The 10547-nt window shown below is 30.1% G+C and overlaps 1 protein-coding gene across 1 annotated transcript; it reads right to left on the minus strand.

The window, feature by feature from the left end:
- Positions 1 to 2034: 2034 nt before the first annotated feature.
- Positions 2035 to 4889, minus strand: LOC136077919 (zinc finger MYM-type protein 1-like). The gene is made up of 3 exons (XM_065792228.1): positions 4671 to 4889; positions 2879 to 4595; positions 2035 to 2806 (listed from the first exon to the last, which is right to left on the minus strand). Exons 1-3 carry the CDS (start codon positions 4882 to 4884, stop codon positions 2671 to 2673), a joined length of 2067 nt encoding a protein of 688 aa, XP_065648300.1. The 5' UTR covers positions 4885 to 4889; the 3' UTR covers positions 2035 to 2670.
- Positions 4890 to 10547: the final 5658 nt, after the last annotated feature.

Raw genomic sequence — 10547 nt, forward strand, 5'->3', positions numbered from 1 at the left:
TTTTAATTAATTTAAATTGGTTATTACTCTTTCTTTGCTAGACCATCTGAGTGCTGAGTTTAACACAATGCTTGATGATACAACTTTTAGTGTTATAAAGCACCTGTCTTTTAGTTTTTTTGTTCTAATCTTTATTTTCTTCAAAAACGATTGCATTTTGAGTTCTTATTATACGAGTTGGAACAACCACATCATATCTTTTAGTACCTATTATATAACAAGCTAACCAAATCCTTTACCAAAGACATCATGATTTATTATATTATTAAAGAATTAGGCTTATTTGTTCAAAAAATAACGACAAACGAAACATAATCTGATACAATCTTCCATTTAGTAAAAATTTTACAACCAAAATTGGTCAGCGTTTTTAACCCCAATTGACAAGCATTTTCCTAGAAACCACCAACTACACAAAATGTTTACCAAAAACACAACTAAGATAAGCTACTACTGCATGCCAAATATTAAATCTATTATCAACTCAAAAAAATTTTATATGGTGATGTAAAGCTATCAGAAAAAAACCTGCAATTGCATTAAAAAATCTCTTTGTCCACTGAACACCAAATGCATGTCTAACAACATAGTTTACCAAGCCACCGTAAGCTCAAAGTATACATCGGGATAAGCGAAAACTCTTTTAAGCTACGTTATGCGAACAATCTAAAATCCTTTAACATAAAAAAGTACAGGTACGACACTGAGCTGTCTAGGGAAGTGTCGAAATTAAAAGAAAACAATTTTACATCTTCAATCAAATGGAATATTATTAAATGCTGTAAAACATACAATCCTGCGTCAAAGATTTGTAAGCTTTGTTTAAACAAAAAATTCAATATATTATTTTACAAAGGAGACAATTTGCTAAACAAAAGAGGCGAATTAGAGAGTTTTTTGTAACAAATTGCTGCTTTGTTTTTGTTACATTAGTTTATACAATATTTTTAAAAAAAAGAAGAAAAAACGAAGAACAACCAAAGAAAAGATTGCTGCTTCATGTAAGTCAATGTAGCGGCACTCCCTTGCGGCAGCAGACTATAAGATAGTCAATGTATATACTGAAGCTCTCGGCAGCAGGCTGTTTTAGTGTGACACCTGAATGCTCATCTAAACACGAGTTTATAGCTATATATTCAATACCAGTGAAGAATTCAGAAGTTAGTATTGAGTAGTCATTGCAGGTATACTGAGGAAAAAGTTTGGAAGGGGTCTCGCGAACTTTTTGGGGACTTGGCGATAAAACTATTTTTTATTTTTTATTTTATTTTTTATTTTTTTTTATTTAAGTTTACAATGTTAGTCGTGTTAAATAATTCATAAGCCGTAATACATAAACATAAGTCGTAATACAATTACGCAAATAATACAATTCGGCGTACTAAAGCTAGGTTTCCAAAAGAAGATCATAAGGATCTTATCATCGGAACCTTAAAAAGTAATATTTATAACGTATATATATAAAATAAAATATATATATATATATATATATATATATATATATATATATATATATATATATATATATATATATATATATATATATATATGTAAAACACATACATATACATATACACATACATACACATACATACATACATACATACACACATACATACACGCATATATATATATATATACATATATACATATATATATATATATATATATATATATATATATACATACATACATACATACATACATACATACATACATACATACATACATATACATACACACACATACATATATATATATACATATACATACAAAAGATTTAACTTATTTACATTATGCAAACATACAACACATTTTAATATATAATAAGCTGAAGATTTAACAAATACATTTTACATTTATTTTTAGTAGAATTTTAGAATGTTGTCCATAGAGAGAATTAATTTTTTTAACTTAATTTTAAAAACAGGAAGAGTAATAGAAGGATCAAAGTTAGGTAATACTATTTTATTCCAAAGATGGGGTGCACGATATGAAATACAAAATTGATTGAACTTAGTTCTACAAAAAGGTTCACTTAAAAAACTAAAATTTCTTAATGTGTACTTATTTATTGGTTTTAAAGAAAAAAGGTCATTAAAAACAAATAAAGATAAATCGTTTTTCCATATAAAAGTAAAACATAAGACATTAAATACGTTCAGTTTATAAACATCTAAAACCTTCATATAATCAAAAAAATATTTTGAATGTGAAAAGCGATCCGCATAATTAACGCGGATTGCATGTTTCTGACGGCGATAAAGATGTTGTAATTTACTTCTATCCATACTTCCCCAGGCGATGATTGCATAATTTATATAATTGTGTATGAATGAATAATAGAGTTGGGTTAGGTTTTTTTTGTTTAGATAATTTCGGGCTTTGTATAAAATGCTAATGTTTTTAGAAATTTTAGTGCTTATATGATCAACAGTGCCGTGGCGTGGTACATTTGGGCCCCCCCCAAATCATTTTTTTGGGCCCTATTTTTGTGGCATCACATTACAGGATATATATGCGTCACATTTTTTCTAAAGGCTAAAAACATCAAAAATAAGACATATAAGTATAGACAAACGTATATGTACGGATAATTATCAGAATAATGTTTGTTATATTATATTGGTAATACTTCAAAACCTGTAATAAATCACATATTCACAATTGTCACAGAAATGACTTGTGGCGAACTTTCATACTTGCAAATTTGTTGATTATCTCCTCATAATTTAATTTTCTTGCCACATCGTTCTCAATTGACAGCATCGCCAGAGAAGACAAGCGGTCATCAACCATTGTTGACCTATAAAAAGTGAAAAGAAATGCATAGAGCTACATCTATTATGTATAAAGTAGCAAGATTAAATATACTGACCTATGAAAAGTCTTAATCAATTTTAGCTTGCTGAAGCTACGTTCAGCACTTGCGACAGTTACTGGTGAGGTAAGGATTATGCGTAACACAATGGCAAGATTTGGATAAGTTTCTTGCAGCTCTTCTTTATAAATGTAATTAAGAAAATCATGTGTAGATTTCATGTGAGTACTTTCTTTCTCCTGTACCACTATGACAAATCGTTTTAATTCCATTTCCAGATCATCCGAATCTATATCGCCAAGCTTTGCTTGCAAATTTTTGCAATATAAAGACAAAGAATTTTCTTTACAGATTTGAATAAGATTCTCAGAACGGTATAGGAAGTCATAGAGCTCTGTGATACTACTGACTTGTTCAAAACGCTCCTTTACTGATCCCATTGACATATCAAGGAGTGGTAAAAAGAAATCAACTTTAAACTTCTGTTCTAATTGGATGGTGTGAGCTTCATCGGCACACTCGTATGAATGAATCATCTTTTTTTGTCGGGAACGCACTTCTGGAAAAATTTTTGCAATGTCCAACACTTCTGCGATTTCTGATGCTTTCATGTGTGCGTCTGAAAATCCAGTTTCACGATATTGCTGAAGAAATGTATATGTGGCCTTTATTTCACTATTCAAGACATCAAGGGAAGTTGTAGAGGACTGCAGAAGCTTACTTGATTTGTTAATTTGGTATAAAACGTCATACCAAATAACGATTGACAATATGAATGGCCATGTCATCATATATTCCATCAGCGAACATACTTCTGTAGCTGTTGCGCCATCTCTCTTCTCTAGAGCATACACTTCCAATTTTTCTAATGCCTCTAATATCTCTTTCAGGTGATAGCGAAGAGGTTTCACACAGTTTATTCTACTTTCCCATCTGGTATCGGATTGAGGCTTGACAGAAATGGGTATACATGACTTTAAAATATGCCATCGAGCAGGAGATGATGAAAAGAGTGTATACAATCTTGAAAGAACTCCGAAAAAAGTAATTGCACTGTTGGATGACTTTGCACCGTCAACAATGACTAGATTAAGTGAATGGTTTGCACACGGAACATATAGAGCTTTGGGATTCATTTGAAGAAGCCTAGCTTGAACACCCTTTGCCTTTCCTTTCATGTTAGCACCGTTATCATAGGATTGGCCTCGACAGTCAAGAATATTTAATTCCCACTTTTTTGTCTGATCTAGAAAGGCATCCAAAAGCCCTTTTCCAGTGGTATCATCTACCTTGAGATATCCAAAGAAATTTTCAGAAATGTTGATACCTGTCCCAGGAATGCAAACTACTGATCGTAGGATTATGCTCATTTGTTCTTTATGTGAAACGTCTGGCGTACAATCCAAAATAATGGAAAAATATTTCGCTTTCTTTACTTTGGAAAGGTTTTCGGCTTCAATCTCCTTGGCTAACAATTCAATCAACTCATTCTGGGTATCATTGCTCAAATAATGTTCATTAGTTTCTTTCTTCTGAATCCGACGTAAAAGTTCATCGAGCACACTATCATACTTCGCCATCAATTCAAACAACCCAAGAAAGTTTCCATTGTTCTTGGAACCAATGACCTCTTGTGAACCACGGAATCCAAGATTCCTCGCAGAAAGAAATAGAGTGATGTCTAGTAATCGTTCCGATACTGCTCTCCAAAATTTTCGCTCTTTTTGAAGCAACTTGTATTGATGCTCATCAATGGTTGTTTGATTCATTATGCCTGCAATGTTGAATTTGGTAAAATATATAAATATTTATTATATTTAATGACAAAATTTTTTTTAAAACAGTTTACCTTTTCGTAATGTCATCCACTGTTCAAAGCACCTGAGATGTGTACTTCCTGTTTCATGATCATTCAGTTTTTTGGATAAACCTTCCCATGTGTTCATCCCTTGTCGGAATGGTGAATCTGATATACCAAAAAGTTTGCAACAGAAGCAAAAAACTTTATTACTTTTCATAGAATACACAAGCCATGACCGTACAATAGTTTCTCCATTCTTCATCTGTAGTTTATAATAAGTCACTGAAAATCGTCGTCTTTCTTGATTGTGTGGAAAATCTCAATTTGCTTTACACCACGTTCAACAATGTCACACCTCTGTGCATCAGAAACATTTTCTGGCCAATCAGAAGGATCATCACTGAGAAAAAGAAGTGGCAGTGTTGTGGCAGTTGGTATACACTCACAGATTGCCATATTAGAGTCTCCTTCAGCAGACAAACCAAAACAAGAAACAGAATCATTTTCTGCATTGGCTGTAACATCATTATTGGTTTCTGTTATTGCTACTGATTCACCATCAGCTTGAACTGCTGGTTTCAAAAATTGTGTAAGTTTGGGGTACTTAGTTATTACTTCCCTGGCTGCAGCTGCTTCTCTTCTCTTAGCTGCACCACTTTTCACTTTCTTCATTCCAATAATTAATACCTAAAAATAGAACAGATAGTTTATAAAATTTACTTTTAGGTCCTACTATAGTACTATACCTATTTAATTTATACAAATAAATTAAATGAAAAATAATAATGTCTCCTAAAAATAATAAACTTACCGGCTCAGCTGATTCAGCCACGCTCACTACGAATTTTGAATAATGACGATTGCGTTTCGGTTTAACCAACTACACACACATCATACAGTCAAATGAAGCAACTGACACGCAGAAATCAATATTTCAAATCGTATTTCAACTCACAATTTTTTATTACTATTCTAGAAAGTTATTAAAAAAATTAAAGAAAATACTTTTTAAAATATTATAAAATTTTAAAATGTTGTATTGCTGACGGCCCACCGGGAAATATCCCGGTGTGAAAACTCCATGTGAAATAGGAAAACTCATCTTTAAATAAACTGTTCATTATAATATAAATTTGTCAATCTAGTTTGTTTTATTTACATAATTTTTTGCATGCTATTTATGATATCATAATTTGTATTATAATTTTTATTGGTTTGTAACAATTCTATTTGTCGGTTAATATTTCTCTGTAATGTCTTCAAATTTTGATTTTATATTTATATCCAGAGTTTTAAATTGTTATTTAATCTTTTGAAAATGTAGTATGTTAACTACGAAACATGTCAAGATTAAAAAATTCCGTGTTTTTCATAAAAGTATGAGTAAAAATTTTAGAGTTAAGCTACTATATAGATACAGAAACTAAACAAGGATGTCCATTCTCATCAGTTGTTTTTTTTCACATTAAAATTGTCTTAGTAGCATTTATTTTATTTTATAGTTTGAATATAATTGATAATTATCTGTTAAAATAATAAAATGCCATAAAAAATTTTATCATTTTTTAAAAAACGGGCCCCTTATATCTCGTGGGCCCCCCCCCAAATGGGGGGTTTGGGGGGCCTTTGCTACGGCACTGATGATCAATATGTTTTCTCCAAGTAATATTCTCATCAAGATAAACACCTAAGAATTTTATAACATTATCTCTTTTTATTATCGTTTCATCAATATAAATTTGAGGCATATTACTTGGTAAAAAACGTTTTTTGCGCAGGAGTGAAAGATAATCCATTTTGTTTTGTTAATATTTAAAGTTAATTTATTAGCTTTGAACCAATTAGAAATGAGATTGAGTTCTTTGTTTGTAGTTGAAAAGAGTTCATAAACATCAGTATGGGATAAGAAAAGATTAGTATCATCAGCGAACATTATACTTTTCAATTTGGAAGCATTGTTTAAGTCGTTCACATAGATTAAAAATTGTAGTGGTCCGAGAATAGAACCTTGTGGAACACCACAGGTTATGCTCAGGGGTTCACTTTGCTGACCATCATTACAATACACAAGTTGTTTTCGATTTGTTAAATAGCTTTTAAACCATTTTAAAATTTTATTGTTTAAACCATGTTTAATTTTTTTGATTAAAATTCGGTGATCGACCGTATCAAAAGCTTTTGATAGGTCAATAAAAACACCTAGTGTATATTGAGATTTCTCAAATGATTCAGAGATGTTATGTATAAATTGAATAAAAGTTCTGTTGAACTTCCTTTTCTGAAACCATACTGATTGTCATGAAATAAGTTGTTGTAAATAAAATAATTGTATACTCTATTGAAAATAATTCTTTCTAAAATTTTAGAAAATATAGAAAGAACAGAGATAGGACGGTAGTTACTGATATTGGATCTGTCGCCTTCTTTATGGATAGGGGTAACCCTGGCAAGTTTTAAACGTTCAGGAAAAATACCTTGATGAATTGATGCTCTGAAAAATTTAAAAAGAACATTTTTTAATTGTTCGTAGCAATCTATAACAATATTCCCGTTTATATCATCTGCACCAGGTGCTTTATTTTTTTTTTAAGGATTTGAAAGCTTTTTTAAACTCATCAAATGATAGTTCGGCAGATAATTCTTCAGAGCAAATATCTTTATCAATAGGTACCAAAAAATCATAAAATGAGGTTTGGGTATTTGGTATTTTTCTTGACAGAGTTGATCCAATTTCAGTGAAATATTTATTGAATTCATGAGCTATTATTTGTGGTTCATACAAGCTATTGTTATCGACTTTCAGCATTTGTGGCAAAGAGCTTGAGCATGTTTTTTGGTTTCCAGTAATTTCTTTTAATACTTTCCAAGTGCTTTTTGAGTCATTTTTAACTTTATTAATTAATTTTGAATAGTAAGTTATTTTTAAATTTTTTCGAAAAGATTTTTGTAATCTTTGTAAATTTTTTCACTAGCTGGTGTTTTTGTTTTCAGATATTTTATGTATAGCTTTTGTTTTGTTTTGGATGATTTTTTGAATCCTTTGGTAATCCAGGGATTATTAAAGTGTTTTGTTTTTAATGTAACTGTAACAATTGGGAAATTAGATTCGTAAATAGAGGTGAATGTTTCAAAGAAGTTTTCATAAAGGTTGTTTGCGTTTTCATTAGAATTTAAGTATTTCCAATGTAATAATGAGAGCTGATTTTTGAAAGACTCAATATTTGATGGTTTAAAAAAACGTTTTTTTATAACTTTATTTAATTTTTGTTGTGGTTGGTCAGTGTTTATGGTTAGAAAAATAGGAAAGTGGTCTGAAATATCTGTTTTTAAGATGCCCAATTTTATATCACTGTTGAACAAGTCTGTGGAAATAATATTATCCAGCAAGGTTGCTGAATTTTTTGTTACTCTAGTTGGACGATTTATTGAAGGAATTGCTCCAGATTCAAAAATTTCATCATAAAAATTTCTAACTTTGTTATCGTCATTGTAGTTAAAACAATTCATATTAAAATCACCAATTAGAAAGTTTTTTTTCTTTTCGTTGTTACCTTTCGCAATAACTTTTCGCTGTAAAAACATGCTCAAGTTCTCGCTCACGCCATCTGGCGGTCGATAACAACAACTAATTAAAATGTTTTTTGTTCGTTCATTAATAATCTCAATTGTTAATATTTCTCCATTGCCGACAGAAACGCAAAGATCATTTCTCCACCACCACGCTTATTCATTTGCCTTTCAAGAAAAAATCATTTCAAAATGAGAAAGATAAAAATTAGAATTTTTATTAGTGTCGTTTGAGGTAGCCCAAGTTTCAGTTAAGCAAATAATATTAAAAAAGCATTTAGTTTCCTCAAGTAAATTTTGGAACTTTTCAAAATTACAATGAATGCTTCTGATATTTACGTGTAGAATTCTAATTTGAACGTTGCTTTCTTTGTTAACATTCTTAAATAGAATTCCTTTTAATTCACTTGGATAATAGTAAGAACATTCGATTTTTGTATCATGAAAATAATTAATATCTGGGTCGGAGTTTTCGTGTAATGAAAAAAATTTCGTTTCAAAAAAATTAAAGGCAAGAGTTTCAAAGTCACTTTTTAAAGCCATGATTAGTTATAACAAATAAATTAAAAAGAAGTTATTTTTAAGAACGAACACATTTACTTCCGAAATTCTCTAGAAAAAATTTTATCATATTTTATAACTGCATACTTACCTTCGAGTCGCAGCTTTTTGACTTGATCCCACAAATTTTTTCGGTTTTCGATCGTTTCTTTAGCGAAATCCTCATTAACATAAATCCCTGTTCTTCGCAAGTTTTTTGTAGCATTAAGTATTTTTGTTTTGTCTTGAAAATTTAACAACTTTATTTATACCATAGTTCTTGGCTTTTTATCTTCTTTAGGTTGGCCTATTCTATGAGCTCTTTCTTTAACTATATCATTTTTAGTTTTTATTTGGTTTTTGAACATTTCCTTTACTACATTTTCGCACTCAGCCCAATTTTCATTTGGTTTTTCATATATCTATATAAATTATTTCTTCGAGACCGGTTCTCCAGATCTAATGCCTTTTTATTCAAATTGTTAATTTCTTTTTCATAACGCTTCGTGATCTGATTTAATTTTTCCGTGATGCTTATTTCTTGAAAGTTAAGACTTTCTTTAAAATCGCGTAGGTCTTTTTCTATGCTCGAGACTTTCGATTTGTTAGTGTCTACTTTTATTTTCAATTTTATCTAATCGATTAGTGAGTATTTTTAAATTTGCACTAATTATACCAGTAAAAGTTTTTTCTTGATCTTTTAACAGGCGCTCCGTTTCTTTTAAAATACTCTTTTTTTGTTCTTCGAGTTTGTTTGTAATTAATTTCTCGATATTTTTCAATGTAATTTCCATTATTTCTTCGTTTACTTTATTATGATCAAGTTTTTTTTCTTTTATTGAATTCAAATCAGAAACAATTCTGTTCGAATTTACCAAAAAAATAAAACAAAAAAATTTGCCAGAAAACAACAATCAGAAAACGAAAACTTTCAACAGCTGAATTTATTGAACAACTTTACAACCAGAAAACAACAACCAAAAAACAACAACGTTCAAACAACTTCAACAACTGAATATATTGAATTATGAATATATTGACTATGTTCTATATTCTTTTTTCTTTGGTGATTGCTTTGATAACCACGGATTAAAAGAAAAGTAAATTGATGCTCAATAAGCCGCCATCTTTGCTCGCCGTAAACCGAGTAATCAACTTTCTTACGCTACTATTGTTTTAAATTTTGTCGTCTTCTTGCCCCCGCCATTTATATATTTTACAAATACGAGAATTGTAATTATTTTAAACGGCAAAAAATAAAAATAAACAAATAAAAAAAAACTTGACGAAGGAGCTGCAAGGTTGGCTCCTAAAAAATATTTGTAAATTTCGGTATAGGATAATCTTTGTACCACCTTTTTATGATAAGAAATATATTTCATAATAATATCTTATAGCGTACGATTATATGTTTATGGATCAAACAAATTACAAAATAAATTTATTAATACATATTGATTACAATTTAAGAAGAGCCAGTCGACTATGGTTAGTAAAGAAAAAAATTTAATTTCTTTTAATTTTAACTTCATTTTATTTTCATTAGTGCTCTGGTCTTTTTCTCCCTGAACTTTTTAGGTCCTTTTCTCCCTGAACTTTAATGGTCCTTTCCTCCATGAACTTTTCTGGTCCTTACCTGCCTGAAAGTTTTTGGTCTTCGAACTTGGGCCTCTTCTATGGATAGGAACCATTTTTTTGCATTTTCTATTCTATACTCTAACCATTTCTTTGTATATATTTTCTATATACAAAGAAATGGTTAGAGGTTTTTTGTTGAGCTTTTGTGTATTTTTTTGCAGAAGTGCAATGGTTCTATTT

The sequence above is a fragment of the Hydra vulgaris genome, chromosome 03 (assembly GCF_038396675.1).
Source record: "Hydra vulgaris chromosome 03, alternate assembly HydraT2T_AEP".
In the NCBI taxonomy this organism is placed as follows: domain Eukaryota; kingdom Metazoa; phylum Cnidaria; class Hydrozoa; order Anthoathecata; family Hydridae; genus Hydra; species Hydra vulgaris.

What these genes read in the sequence shown, in the direction of transcription:
- LOC136077919 (XM_065792228.1), bottom strand. Translation starts at nt 4,884, where the DNA reads ATGAAGAATGGAGAAACTATTGTACGGTCATGGCTTGTGTATTCTATG. An exon ending in GTGGATGACATTACGAAAAG is followed by an intron (nt 4,596 to 4,670) that starts GTAAACTGTTTT and finishes TCAACATTGCAG; the next exon opens with GCATAATGAATCAAACAACC. An exon ending in TTGATTAAGACTTTTCATAG is followed by an intron (nt 2,807 to 2,878) that starts GTCAGTATATTT and finishes CACTTTTTATAG; the next exon opens with GTCAACAATGGTTGATGACC.